Here is a 14,921-nt window from a genome sequence, read left to right as displayed (position 1 = left end):
CGAACATACACTCTACAGTGACGAATAGTAAGGTTTGGACTTCTACTATGACTTTAATCCTATTGGATCTCCGTTTTGTCTCAGAAACAATCGCAATGAAGATCTGAGAGCGTGTGCTTGAGTAGAAGGGCGTGATCCGTAACACCAGTTGAATCTATTTAATCTCCATCAACTCACTACAGCAAGCCTTGTGTAATCAGATATTAAAGTTATCAAGACTTTCTGTTATCCGCCGTTAAATCATCAGAAGTAGTTTGGAACACTAATACGTAAGGGTGTACGAAGACTCCTGTGAGGCTCCATTCCCAGAGGCGGATACTGTTGACAAGTGTCCCCCTTATTTGCACTGTCTACCTCAGGGATGAAGGAGCAACCCATGCTTGTAGGATGAAGCTCTGATCAGTAAGCCCTATGGCCACATTCCGTGCTTCACGTGGTCAGCATCACTCTTTGTCCAGTTAGGTGCCGCTATGTTCCTCATCACTGGGCTAAGGTTCGCTTGCCTGCATGTCTTTAACATCTCTTGGGGGATCCTCTTTCTAACCACAATTACCTGTAGCACTACAAATGCCTCCTATGTGTTTGGTTTTCAGCCACATAGCTTTGGATTTTATATTCCTAAGTAAATTATAGCAATTTTAGTTGCATTAATCATTCGCCATTTTCTTAAAAAATGCAGTGAAATGGCCAGTTTTGCATGTTTTCTTTTTTAGCGAGGTAACATTTACTCTCTTCTACTTTCAGCAAAAAAAATCATATATCTCAAGAGCTCTCCTCTCTTCATTAAGCCAAACATGTTTTACTTCATCCATATCCATTCCTGCTGTTTCCAAGGCTCCTGCACACAATTATTTCTTTTCACAACACCAAGATGTCCCCACCAGGGCAAATATTATCATTGTTTTAATATAGCAGGCAATCTGTACACTGAAACACTGTTCCATGGGCCAGAAAGCCTATTTTAAAACGTTTAGGGCCAGATGTATCAAAGGGTTTTACCCATTCTGTGTCAATGGAAAAATACTTTGGTACATATGGCCCTTAGTTCCTTCGATGACCAGCATCCTAACTTAAATGTTCTTCTTTCAACACCAGTAATATCAGTTATTTCATTGTGACCTGTGAGATTTTCATAAGTGATTGAATTGGTGAGTGAGGTGAGTGATTAGATGTGAGCCCATAGGGTGGAAGGACAGACAGAGACAAGTTCTCTGATAAATTAATATACATAAGTATATAAGGGAGAGATATTGATGAGTTGGTGGAGTGAGCTGCCAAGGATTTATTTACAGGTGAGTGCTTGAACAGATGGATGAATGGCCAGCAGGGGCAATGAGATGTTGGTGGCTTGTCAGGTGGGTGATGTCACAGGAGGAGCTATTGAGAGGTTTGACAGATGGACTGGTTGTAAAATATCTGTATGATTGCATTGGTTGATCAACAGGTAGACGTATTGAAAGGTCAAATTATTGACCTTGTGACCAGAACTGAGTACTGATAAGACTACTGTATAAGATGGATGGAAAAACGGATAGGTAGGCAAGTGGATTGATGGGTCTACGGTTACTGTTGAAACGATGTATACAGCTGCTGCCCAAAGTCTGGGACAAGTTACAGTCCTTTTTGTGAGACACTTTGCCTATTTCAAGATTTGCTTGGGTACATTTGGAGAGGCTACAATCACACAGTGGATCTAACAAGTGAATCCTAAGAGGAGGCAATTTTAGAAGAAGACATTTGGGTATTCCAACTTTGACAGAAGTTGAATGAAAACATGATAAAATAGGAGATTAATGTATGCCAGATCTGTAGACTTCAGTCTCTAAATGGTCAAACGGCATGGGAACTAAAGTCTAGAAATACCTTTTTGGTGGGGATGCAGCTTGGACTTGGTCAATATTTAATTAATATTGACTCCTGTTCAGAGGTGCTGAACTTTAAGGCTGCAGATAGAGCTGAAAGTGATCATATACCTATTGTAGGTGCAATTGTGATAGAATGAGAGGTTTGAAGACGGGTGAACCCAAAAGATGAAAATTGTGCATACATGTTGGTGGCCACCTCCAGAAGATCCTAAATGGGAAAATGATATCCCAGTGAGATAGAACAAGTGTATGAGAAACTACTTCAGCAACTAGAGATTATCATTTGAGATAATTTCTCAGTTCTGGAGGTTCCAGAACATGGTTTGCTGGCCCAATTATTGACTGATCAAATCTACCAGAGTTCATAGGATGAGATCAGAAAGATTTGAGGCGCAATTGATGAAAAAAGATGGAGCTATAAGCTAGGCATCATGAGCTGAAAGTGTGGAAGGCAGGGACAGAAGACATCAAAATGAATCCGGGAAAGTATGGAGGACTGTATTTAGAAGGAACCTGAACAAAGAGATGGTAGAGGATGTTCTGATTGATGCAGATGTTTTGCTCATGCTATGCCTTTCTATACACTGTGAGACAGATTACTGTAGCTGAAAATGATTGTAGATGGGCTTCTTGGAACCAAGGACTGTGCTTGATGTGGTCAGTAGAGAGTTGCTGTGGTCTGTACTTAGGGATATGAGGAATGGATAGTGGCCTTCTGAATTACACTGTACCTCTTTACATTATCTATCCTGTATGGTAAATATCCAAAGCCGGGGAAGAAAGAAGAAATTTGCCATAGAACTCTTAATTTTTATGTTTTTTAAAAATGTATTTAAAGTGCTGATTGATCCAAAGTCAAGTGGTGCAAAGATATCTGATCTTATGGTTCCCAATCCTTCTGTTCCTGGATGTCACAGTGATGATAGCAAAAACACTAAATGTTCATCGTAGAATCCCAGTGACATACAATGGTATGCTTAACCCATTGGACCTATTAATTAATAAAGCTAAATCTATGATAATGGTTAGGGGAGCTACCAGTATCATAAGGATCATTAGTTGTATGTTTTACTGAGCAGGACTATGAAGTTGGACAAGACATATGACTGTTAAAGAATAAGGTTTTCGGAGACGTCAACCTGAGCCAATACTTTGAGAAAACAAAAGTCATCACTAGCCCAGTCTAGTGGGAAAATCATGTTCTTCCATGAGGGGATGGAAGACCGTGAATGCAGCACTTATGCACACTCTCAAATGAAAGTAGCATCTGGGGCTGAAGCTTTGGGATCAAAGGTAGGTATCCACCTCGAGATATGCTTAATTTGAAGCTGCCCCTTCGACTAATAACATACTGACCCCCCGGATGCAAGGATGCTCCCATTAAGAGACTATGGATGCTTGACAATTATTATATAGGGCAAAGGGTTCGCTAAATGATGACAAGACCTTAATCACGCAGCCTGTGAAAGGTGTCTTACCTGAGGCACCATCCGAGGACCATTAGTGGCTAGAGTATGCAAAGTATTCAAATTATCACTTTTGATTTGTAGACTGGTCGAGAAACTCAGCAGCTCTAGAAACCAAATTCTAGGACTATATTCATAGGAGACTTCCAAGAAAAGAGAGCCATGGAGATACTAAGATGTAATTGTGATATGAAAACACACACACACACACACACACACATATATATATATTAAAGGAGAGAACTCTGGGTAGTTCCCAAGTTTAGGTGGAGAGCAGCTCTAGTAAGGATCACCCTGCAACAACAGTGACACTCTAAAATTGCTCACCTCAAATGTCTGATTTCAAGCAAAATCTTTAAGCATAGGATTAGCACAGTGCCATCCACGCCAAGCTAGAAAGGGACAAAATATTTTGCCGGTTTATACAGCAAAGTCTTTAAGCATAGGATTAGCACAGTGCCATCCACGCCAAACTGTATAATGCCAAAAGCCTTCTACCACTCCAGGCACAGTATTACAGCTTTGGATTGGTAAAACCTGGAACAAACAAAACCAACCCCTGACACGTGTTTCGCTATCATTATAGCTCCTCAGAGAGGTTTAGCTTTGTTCAGACACAAGGGAGCACCCAGTATAAGTCAAAACAATACCCTTTAATACCCTTTCAGGCTTAGAGTGCTGCATAAATTATGCAAAAAAAAAGCAGAGAACTCTGGGCCGTTCCCAAGTTTAGGTGGAGAGCATCTCCTGTGTAGAGCGCCCTTCAACATTAGTGACACTTTAAAATTGCTCACCTCAAATATCTGGTTTTTAGCAAAATCTTTAACCATAGGATTAGGACAGTGCCATCCACGCCGAGACTGTAATCCTTCAAATAATGAGACATCTGAATTTGAGACTTGCCCAGGGGAAACCTTTATCTGGCCAATACGTTAATACAGCTTTGAAGCTTAAATTGAAGATATGAGAATAGCAGAGGAACGACAGTGCTATTCTAATGGTATTTCCTCCTAATGAATAAGGTGATGAGACCATTTTTAATTAAGGATGTGCATGCTGTATGTGGCCTGTGCTTAAGCCACTAGATGGTAACTTTACAGAGTTGTGCATTTTCTGCTCAAAACACAGAACTGAGGGAGCATTAGATAGACTATTTTGTTCTGTATTGTACTAATTTACTTTCCACACTATTCTAATAGTAACCAATATTTTTTATATATCTTTTTGCAAAAGCCAGTGGCCTACTGTCCCCACGGTAGACTTCTCACTGTGGTACGGGGGAACAGTGGTGGGTGGAAGGTGGGTTTAGCTGGATCTCGATGAGAGGAAATTATGTGTTGCCTTTTTTGTAATAAATTCAATTGACTTTTTGTTATCGCCTTTTCTGATTCCATGTGCAGCTATACGATTGGCTTATACCCATCTAGTTTTTTCAGTAGATTAAGCTTGATGATATTTTAATACATCTTAAGAGCCTGTGGCATCAGAGTTATTGCAAGGCTTCCGGACAATTTTGAGAAGTGCCCACAATTAAGAAAACAACTATGAACTCAGAATGTACTAACTTTATTTTATTACAGTGAATGATTTTCATGTTTTAATTTATATATGGCAGCTGGGAAGCAGGCAGGTCTGCTGAACGGTGCTCACATCTGAACTTCTCGTGCAGTCCCCTGAGGTCCCCAGCACAGCTTGGAGCTGGAGAGGAGGTGTGTTATCTCGGTGCTGCATTCCACCTCCTTCCTGTTTCTCCCGGCAGTCATTCCAGCCTCGGAGAATGACGTGGGAGGGGTGGTGGGAACAGGCAGACACGAACAGGAAACTCAGGGACAGGCGGAAGGTGTAGGGGGACAGCAGTGTGAGCCGAGTCAAAAGAAAAAAGTAGTGTGCCTGAAACTAATTAAATGGACAGAAGTGAACTGATCCATTTAACAGGGTTAGTCTGCAAGGTATAATAAAACCGCCTGAAGGCGGGACAAACGTAAAGCAATTACCAATGAAATGAAGGGATTTTTGAAAGGCAGGCTCAGGAAAGAATTAAAGTGATGGGCGTGAGATGGGCGTGGTTAGCCCACAGAATAGATTACAACACATCGAAAAGCAGCACTTGCGCACTGCTATGCTCGACCTAAAAAGACCGCTCAACCCACAGCCCCCTTCTGACGGTCCTCTACATAACATCGGTTCACTAAGGTCAGGTTCTGAAATCAAAATGTACAGAAGAGCCATTTTCTTATTACATTACATTTAATCTGAGTACAGCAGTTAACAGATTGCTGCACTCATAATGAGCACCAAATTATGTGAAGGTACAAAGAGAGTGTTCGTTGAGGTGATTGCCATGGATGGTTAATTGTCTCCCATCAAACCTATCTGAACGAGATTACCATTTGGTCAGAGTCACCTCTGGTGATTACCCACTCCCTAGCCACCACTTTCAGTACTTTAGTAATTTCTTGAAGAAAATTGTGGACATTTCTCCGGGAAGACCATTGATTGCACCTGCCTAAAAAGCTTGAAGACATAACATTTGTGTCTACTTTCTGTATGTTCGGCTCGCCCCCACCCCGTTTTCCAATATCGCCCTTTCTATTTTTTTCTGATAGTTTTGCATTTATTGCCAAAATTGGACTCCCAAGGGGATCAAAGGACATGCGCAACTGTTTAAAAAAATGAAAGTAAAATACTTTTAAGTAATCTTTAAATGTTTCTTATTTTCCTTTATTTAAACAAACACACATAATATAAATTGAAACCATAAACTTACGATATATTCTTTCTGCCTAATTTGAAATGTTCTGACCATTTGTACTTCATGGCATTCTAATAGCCATTCCTTTTGTAGTATTTTGAGGTGTTGCAAGCAAAGAAGGATGAGACTCAACATTGCTACTGAAATCTGTGTGTTAGAGGCTTGTATTTACTATACTGTACTGTATTTACCAGAGTACTCATGCTCTTCTAGTGCCTTTGGCTTACCCACAGGACTTAGTAGGCGGGAAATGTGTATATTGCCTACTTTTACTTTTTTCATTTTTTATTCACACGAAACAAAAATCATGGTGAAACGCCTTCCTCTACACCCCTTGAATATGTGAGTAAGCGCTGGGAGGCCTTCGGGTAGCCATGCGCTATATAAGCAACTTAACATAACATAAGGGAGTCTGACAAACATTCACAATATAATTCGCTGGTGCTCTCACCGTATTCCGCTTCTCCATTCTCCACTTACAAATCCATCTTTTTGCAGATATTTAGTTTATAGCAACAAAACCTTTGAAACGTAACCCCAGTGTGTTTTATTGAACGGTAGGCATTCAACTTCCTATTCTGAATGATAACAATGTTGCTGTTCAAGTATTATGTAGTTCTAAAACATAAAGTTTTAAAAAATAAATTTTGTATTGCTCTCTTTCACTCACCAAACTTTCCGTCTATGATTTAATCTCAAAATGGAATTCTCATAATGGATTTTTTCGTCGACACGCCAGCATTGGACAAAAGAGATAATCTATTTCTCGTTAGGCATCAGACTGTTCAGGGTTCCTTCAAATAGGGCTCGATCGACCATGTCACCCAATATCACGCTCCAATGAGACAGAACGCCCAAGAGCCTGGTGCATTTTCATGCATGCACGATTATCTAAATTCATATCGCTCTGTTTTGGGCAATTCCATTTGCAGAACTAGTTCACTAGCATAGTGGTGGGCTCTGTACACTCCCCTCCTTGAAGATCACAAGGCCCCCCGCTTCTGATGCCCACACCATAGAAATATCCACTCTAAGATACTCACCATCTGCTTGTACATATACTTAATCAAGTTCCATTGTGTGAACTGATACAGTAGATACAGATCTTTCAATGTTTTGTGTTTTAGATTTCAATATCATGTGAATCATATATAAGGAAACCTTGGAGTACGTAGACTAGTGACCTCGCCCTGAATGTCGATTTGCATGTGTAAATGTTAAAAGTTTCTGACCTGTCATATTCACCGTTAAGATATTGAACGAACAGATGTATAGGATGTGAAAGAATTTAAATGTATCAATTCTCATTGCACTGAAATGATGATGATATTTTATTGTTTCTTTATAAGTCTTGAAGTGTCTCTTTTATTGTTTTTCTAATGTTGATATGGAAGATCTGTATTGTCTTTTTATGGTAATTTGACCGAAATAAAAGGAAATGAGTGACTGATCAATTCTCACTTTTTACTCCAGGTCCATCTGTTGTGGCTCTGTAGGAACATTTTGATTTTTAAAATCTAGACTATTTGCTGATGTACATAAACACTACTGACAACTCATATTTGAAGGAGGAATATTATTTGCCCAATTTTGATTTTTTATTGTGAAATATGTTAATGAATTCCTCAGATATCTTACCACTAGTCATTGTGTGGTAAAAACGGAAATATCAGGGTTCTTATTCTCAAAACCCTTATTAAAAGCAATTAAAGTTTGACTGTGCACAGGCTGTAATGTGCAATAAGGGCTTGGGACTGGAGTTTTTTTTATCCTGAACACTTCCCATTTAAGGGGGTAAACTAAAGTTATACAATGAAAATTGATTTAACATATCTGTAGCTTCAAACAGGAAACTCATTTATACAATTTTCATTAAAACAGCACAATCACTGTTGAGATTCAATCAAGAGAAATCCAGCATATTTTAAATATTTTCAGCCATTCCAGTACCATATATTGTACACTGGAAAATACAAGAATTTAGGAAAAAGTAAAAAAACAGTGTAAAGTGCCAATTAACACCAAGTGACATACCATAACCAAGAAACTTGAGACAATGAGTATCGCACAGATATATTGGTTTTAGCAGATAGCCATATATGATATTCTCATCAGGAAACACAGAAACACTAGGTTAAGATTGCATAGTTTTGTGATCGTCAATGGTCTGTCCGCAGACAGGTTGACAGGGTTTCGACCCTTTAAGAGATAGAAGGGTCTCTTCAGGACTGAGGGTGACCTGGGGAGTGGGTTCTCTCAATAGTGACTGGAATAAACTGAGGGAACAGGGCCCCTATCTGAGAATATAATGAAAATTGAATAAATGAGTTCCATGTGAACGTCTATGTAAGTTTTACATCTGTAGATTCCGCGGGTAGTTCCTCCATGCGGTGTGGAAGGTACCACAAGGGGCTACACTGCACTGAACCGTTCATGCACAAAAACAGCTTGAGCAGTCCATCTTTATCTGCATGAATTCATGCAGCTGGAAAGCGGTTAGCAATCTGGTCTTCCTAGGGTGCGTAAGATTTGTATGCTGAATGTCACGTTGATGTGATGTAAAAGAAACAAGACTGTAGGATGGTTTGAGTACTGCAGCAAGCAAATATGGCCACAGGTTTCTGTTGCTAGCCTGTCAGAGTCACCTCTAAGAAGTATTGATTAATGCTAAATAGCAAGTCAGGTATAGCAAATTGGACGCCAGCAGACGGAAGACATCTTTGGTGTATTGTGTGAATGTTCTTTGCTGCATACAGCAAAACAAGCACACATGGGGCACCAGGGAGTCAGACTTTTCAGAAGTGATTGATTATAGATTACTTATTTCATGACTGGAACATTATTCTGTTTCCATTTTGGGGTGATGAGATAAACTCATTCATTTAAAATAAATTAAGAGTATATTGTAGTACAATTTGGGCAGTGAGCAAATTATTTATGTGTTAAAAAAATCTTTCACATGCTTGCTCATAGTTTCAGAAACGTTTTTTGCCATGTTCTGTAAAACCTTACAACCATTGGCAGGAATGTCATGCTGTAATTTCCATTCTTATTCACAAATTGCCATTAAATTGAAAAGCAGCTAACAGTAATTATGATTTACAGATATTTTGGTAAAATAGGTCTCATGGATATTTTTTAAATTGTGGGTGCTGTGCACGAGAATTATCTGATTTTCCCTCTGGTTTTCCGAAGAGTGCCTCAAATGTTTTGGAGAATTCCTGCCTTTTCCCTTGTATGAAAATTCCACTCAGAATATTAGATTTTGGTGAATTATACAGAGTTCTCACATGGCAATTTATGGAATAGGCACTATTAGAATTTGCAAATGGATTAGTACTGATTATTAGCCTCTTGAGGGATTTAAAAACTGACTGATAACACTTTTTCCAATCAAGCTTCACCAATAATGTCTTTGAGTTCTAAGGTAAATATTGCTGTTATGAGAGATAATTGACTTGTGTTTTTTTTCTGTTTCTAGGTGAGTGGGAGGATGTTTGTGTACCCATGAGACCATGTTCCTGTCAATGAGATCATGCTGGCTTCCTATCTTAGGTCTTCCTTTGCTTCTCCTCAACACAAACTCTGCTTTAGCCTGCCCAGCCCGTTGCGAGTGTGCACCCCACATCAAGTCTGTTGTGTGCCACCGCAAGCGTCTCACCGCCATCCCTGAGGGCATCCCCACAGAGACTAAGATCCTTGACCTCAGCAAGAATAAGATCCGCTGCCTGAGCCCCGGTGACCTTTCTCCTTACCCTCTCCTGGAAGAGATTGACTTCAGTGAGAACGTAATTTCCACGGTCGAGCCAGGGGCCTTCGGCAACCTATTCAACCTGCAGTCCTTGCACCTCCGCGGGAACCAGCTGAAGCTCATCCCCACCGGGGTCTTCACCAAACTTACCAACTTAACTCTTTTAGACATCAGCGAGAACAAAATTGTGATTTTATTGGACCACATGTTTCAAGACCTGAAAAACCTAAGGAGTCTGGAGGTGGGTGACAATGACCTGGTGTATGTATCCCAGAAGGCATTCTCAGGCTTGTTATCGCTCGAGCAGCTCACCATAGAAAAATGCAACCTGACCACATTGTCAGCTGAATCCCTGTCTCACCTGCATAACTTGGAGGTTCTTAGGCTCCGTCACCTTAGCATTGGCGCACTAGAAGAGCAGAATTTTAAAAGGTTGTACAACCTAAAAGAGCTAGAAATTGACAACTGGCCTTTTTTGGAGAATGTTCCGCCAATGTGTTTCCAGGGACTGAATCTAACATCACTCTCCATCACCTACACCAACATCACATCTGTCCCCACAGCAGCTTTAAGAAACTTGATCTACCTGACACACCTGAACCTGTCCTACAACCCCATCACCAAGATTCAGAGGGCCTCCTTCAGGGACCTCATTAGGCTTCGTGAACTCCATATAGTAGGCACAACATTAGCTCTGGTGGAGCATCAGGCATTCTTTGGCCTCAGACAAATTCGCCTCCTTAATGTCTCGAACAATTTTCTGTCCACATTAGAAGAGGCCACCTTCCAATCTGTCAACACTCTAGAAACACTCCGCATCGACCAGAACCCCCTGGCATGCGATTGTCGCCTCCTCTGGATCCTGCAGCGCCGAAAGACTCTCAACTTTGATGGCCATCAGCCTATGTGTGCCTCACCCACCGAAATCCAGGGCAATGCCCTGAGGGACTTCCCAGACTCTGTTTTGTTTGAGTACTTTATCTGCCAAAAGCCTAAAATAAGGGACCGAAAGCTTCAGCACCATACTGTCCAAGAAGGTCAGCCAGTGTCATTCCTTTGCCGGGCAGATGGGGAGCCTACCCCCGTTATTGTGTGGGTGTCTCCCCAAAGGAGAATGATCACCACCAAAAGTGTTGGGCGGACAACTGTCCTCTCCAGTGGCACCTTAGAAATACGCTTTGCGCAAATGCAGGACAGCGGCACCTACATCTGCATTGCCAGCAATGCTGGGGGCAACGACACTTATTTTGCCACTTTGACAGTGAAGGTTCACACAGGAGATGGGTCCATATATGCAAATCGGACTCTGTACCTCAGCGAATTCAACGACACATCCCACAATGACACACAAGTCTTTCTGAAGTTCACCCTCGACCTCAAGACCATTTTGGTATCGACCGCCATGGGATGTATCACTTTCCTGGGGGTGGTCCTTTTCTGCTTCTTGCTCCTTTTCGTCTGGAGCCGTGGGAGAGGACAGCACAAGAACAATTTTTCAGTAGAGTACTCATTCCGGAAGGTGGATGGTCCCACGTCTGCTGCCGGGCAAGGTGGGGCAAGAAAGTTTAACATGAAGATGATCTAACTGCGAAATAGAGGAAACAAGCAATATCTGCCATGACTTCCCTGGTTTGGTTCAAAGGGGAGAATTGGAGGAAGTTAGAGCTGTCGGTCCAGAACAAGAAGACTACTGAGATAGATCAATGGATTACAATGGATTTAGCACATGAGATCACTTGTAGCTAGTCAAGTTGTTTCTTGAAAGAATGTGAAAAGAGGCTAGGTCAACCTTTCTTGGGGTGCTTCTGTGGTTTCAAAAAATCTGCTGTGAGTTTTTTAAAGATGCTGTTCTGGGTGGATGCAGGAATGAGCCAAGAGAACAAACTCAAACATTTTTGAAAAAGCACAACAACCACTTTTCTATCACTGTACATTGTTGTCTACAGGCTGCTCTGAGTTTTTGGTGAAGTAGTCATTTTCTAAAAGAAACAAGTCTTTGTTACTTTCACATATCAGAGTAAAGAATGACTGTACACTGTGTTTTTTGCTTTTTGTATCTTCATGGGTTCATTGGTGTCCACAGTGTCTCATGACATGCTTTCTGTACCACCCACTAAGTGTTGGAACTGCTCAGTGTATTAATAGGTTACCTTCCTCTTGGAGCAAGGATGTGCAATAAGGGTGCAAGAGGGACAGACCCAGTCCAGATTTTGAGGATAAGTTAATCACTTTCTATGTGAATGTGCTCCAATTAGATTTGCAGAATCTAAACTTACTTATCTTGAGTGAGTATCCTGAAATATGGCCTGGATCAGTCTCCCATGGACCTACAATGGAACACACTGTCTGAGAGTATGTTACTGCCACTCAATGCTAATTTACTGCTCTCTGAAGACTATGTTGAGTAAACATTCTGCTTCAACTTGGGCCTGCTTCCATTCTCAGAATATATCTAATTTTAATGACAAGGCGTCTTGTATGTGTTTTCTGAAGTTTAACAAAATACCTCACTGTGTGCATTTGTAAACAAATCACTTAACTTCCTGTTGAACAAGCATTAATGTGTATAATCTCTTGCTGTCTTCGTTTTATACTTCGAAAAGAGCCAGAATAAGAAAATTGAAATGGTTGGCTAAGACGAATAATGCTTATCTAATAAAATGACACTAACTTGTGACATTAGTCTATAATATTATAAAGTTTACACGTTTCAGCAATCCTATGTATTGACCCTGCCTTCATCAGGGCTCTTTTTGTTGGCAGTGAGCTGAGAAAGCCTTGGTAAAACTGTAGATGTACAAAATGCACATACATGATGCTATGTGGTGGGTCATAGATTTGTGGAGACTGTCCAGTCAAGAAAAGGCAATTGTAAAAAGTAACTCAGTTTTTGAAATATCAGTTGTCTGTTTACATAAACATCAATATAATTCCAGAATCTTATTAGGCTGCCCTGCCCTTCTCTGTCTGGGATCAACAGTAAGGATTTCATCAGAAGAATGATCGGCTCTTTGAATGAGCTCGGTGGCTTTTCAAAATAGAAATAATGAAGCTGGACATTTTGCAAAGCACAGCTTTTCTAAACAAGTGGCTTTCAGTTAATTGTGAACATGATGATGGCTTCCATCAATGGCAAGGTATCTAGTTACTTCATCTCTGAACAGAAATCACACCAACCTTTGTCAGCTAATTCCGCAGTACAGAAAAACAGTTGTGATCGAGAAATATCTGAGGTGCTACACAAATCCTAAATGTCATCATGATCTGGTTTTCTACAGCTCACTGTCCCTGTGGGGAGTCCTGTGCACCTTTGTCACCTCAACACAAAGAGAACTGCCACTCCTGATAAGGTGCTAAGCCTGGAAAATCTTGAAGATGCTGTCCTCGGAAACCTGTAATTGACAATTGACAGAAGTGAGTGCTTGGCAAAGGATTTGATATCTTCAGAATATTAAACTGGAGGATGAGTGGTTGCTGAAGACAAGGAGACAGCAGGGAAAGGAGGACTTGAAGAGTGTGTATGATTGGGATGGTGAGAGAGGCAGACAGAGGGGTGGATAGCAAATATGTCTGTAAAACGGTGGGTGTAGGGACAATTAGGAGGAAGAGGAGGCAACAAGTCTGATGGGAAAGGAAGAAGCCAGTGAGAACGATACTTAAGATAATGTCTGTGAGGATGGAGGTGATGGACCCAAGAGCAGAGAAGGAAAGACCTTGTATGTGTGTGTTCCACAGGTTTCAAAGGAAGATGACGAGAACCTATACGCCTACGAGTCCGCGGCCAACTGTGCATTGACTCAAGGTCTGCCTCTGAGGTGTTGTGCTCAATCTTATGCCTCTGAGAGTGGGAATCCTGGGGCAGTCAGTCATGTGTCTGCATGACTGAAGACTAATGAGTACAGGTGATTTTTAGAAGCATTTATGTTTTTGCCACCCTTAAAAAAAATACATCCACATTCACCGAGAATCTGTGTTCTCTATTTGTGTGAGTAATGTATCACAGACGGCAACCAGGCCCACCTCTGATTGATGAATATGGACAGTCCATTGTTGAGTGTATACTTGTAATAGGAAGTGATATCACCATACACCTTCAATGCCATATGCCTTCGTACTCAGTAGATTCTCTAAGCTGTACTTGTTGCATGGTAGCCCTATGGCTGCATTCTGGCCTAGAGTTTGCTGATTGCTAAGTTTGACAACAAAGAGTGGAGGGCATGTAACCGTCCACTCTGAATAGCGTGGACAGTCGGATAGCTTACTTCTGGTGGCACCTACTCCGTTGGGCTGTGAGAAGAATTTTACGACAACGCTGTACACTTACTTCATCATGTAAAACTTGCAGTCTGCTAGATTTAAAATTGTGTGGGCGGACCCTGAGTTTGGCTGGCAGGATGCCTCAGTACTGATGCAACGGTGTACCAGTCCCGAAACTCAAAATCAGCCCCAGTGCCCCCCCTGATGTAAATCAGTACTGACCCTGCCCTTCACGGGAACAGTCCACACCCAACCATGGTAATCTCACCCATTCACCCTGCAGCCCACTGTGTTTTAGCTGGAAAATTTGAGAATCACACCCACGACTGTCACTGTACTGCCTGATGTACTGTATAAAAACATATAGTGTCTCAAATTTAAAGCTTTTTGTTAATATGTAAAAAGTTCACAAGTCTTCCTGTGGAACCGAGAATCATTGTTACTCCACAGTGGTTATAAAATAACCAAACAACAACAAATACTGTCTTTGTCTTCTGTTTTCTTGTCTGGTATTCCTTACTGGGCCAGGGATTGCAGCTGTTGCATGTATCAGTGTTATTAAACAACAGCAGTTCCAAAATACATTAAATTTTTAATGCAATCACGTGGTGTTTTATGCTGTGCACTGTGGGGTTTCCTTGTAGACATTCTTACCAGGTATCAATCAATCAATCATAGATTTGTAGAGCGCAGCTAATCACCCATAGGGTCTCAAGCCACTGTTTGTGGGTGCGCTGCTCCATCGAAGAGCCAGGTCTTGAGGTCCTTCCTGAACTGCATCAGGGATGCGGCTGCCTGAGCTTGAGAGGTAGTCTGTTCCATGTCCGGGC

At 41.2% G+C, this 14,921-nt stretch overlaps 1 protein-coding gene across 1 annotated transcript in view; it reads left to right on the top strand.

Moving 5' to 3' along the window:
• The window catches only part of LINGO3 (leucine rich repeat and Ig domain containing 3), a 124,573-nt gene extending 111,290 nt beyond the window's left edge, over positions 1-13,283 (top strand). The window contains exon 4 of the mRNA XM_069217312.1: positions 9,565-13,283. Coding sequence (XP_069073413.1) covers positions 9,599-11,419 — 1,821 coding nt within the window. The 5' untranslated portion in view covers positions 9,565-9,598 and the 3' untranslated portion in view covers positions 11,420-13,283. The remainder of the gene's footprint in view (positions 1-9,564) is intronic.
• Positions 13,284-14,921: the final 1,638 nt, after the last annotated feature.

Source organism: Pleurodeles waltl, chromosome 12, assembly GCF_031143425.1.
Source record: "Pleurodeles waltl isolate 20211129_DDA chromosome 12, aPleWal1.hap1.20221129, whole genome shotgun sequence".
NCBI lineage: Eukaryota > Metazoa > Chordata > Amphibia > Caudata > Salamandridae > Pleurodeles > Pleurodeles waltl.
This window is presented reverse-complemented; position numbering and strand designations above follow the sequence as displayed.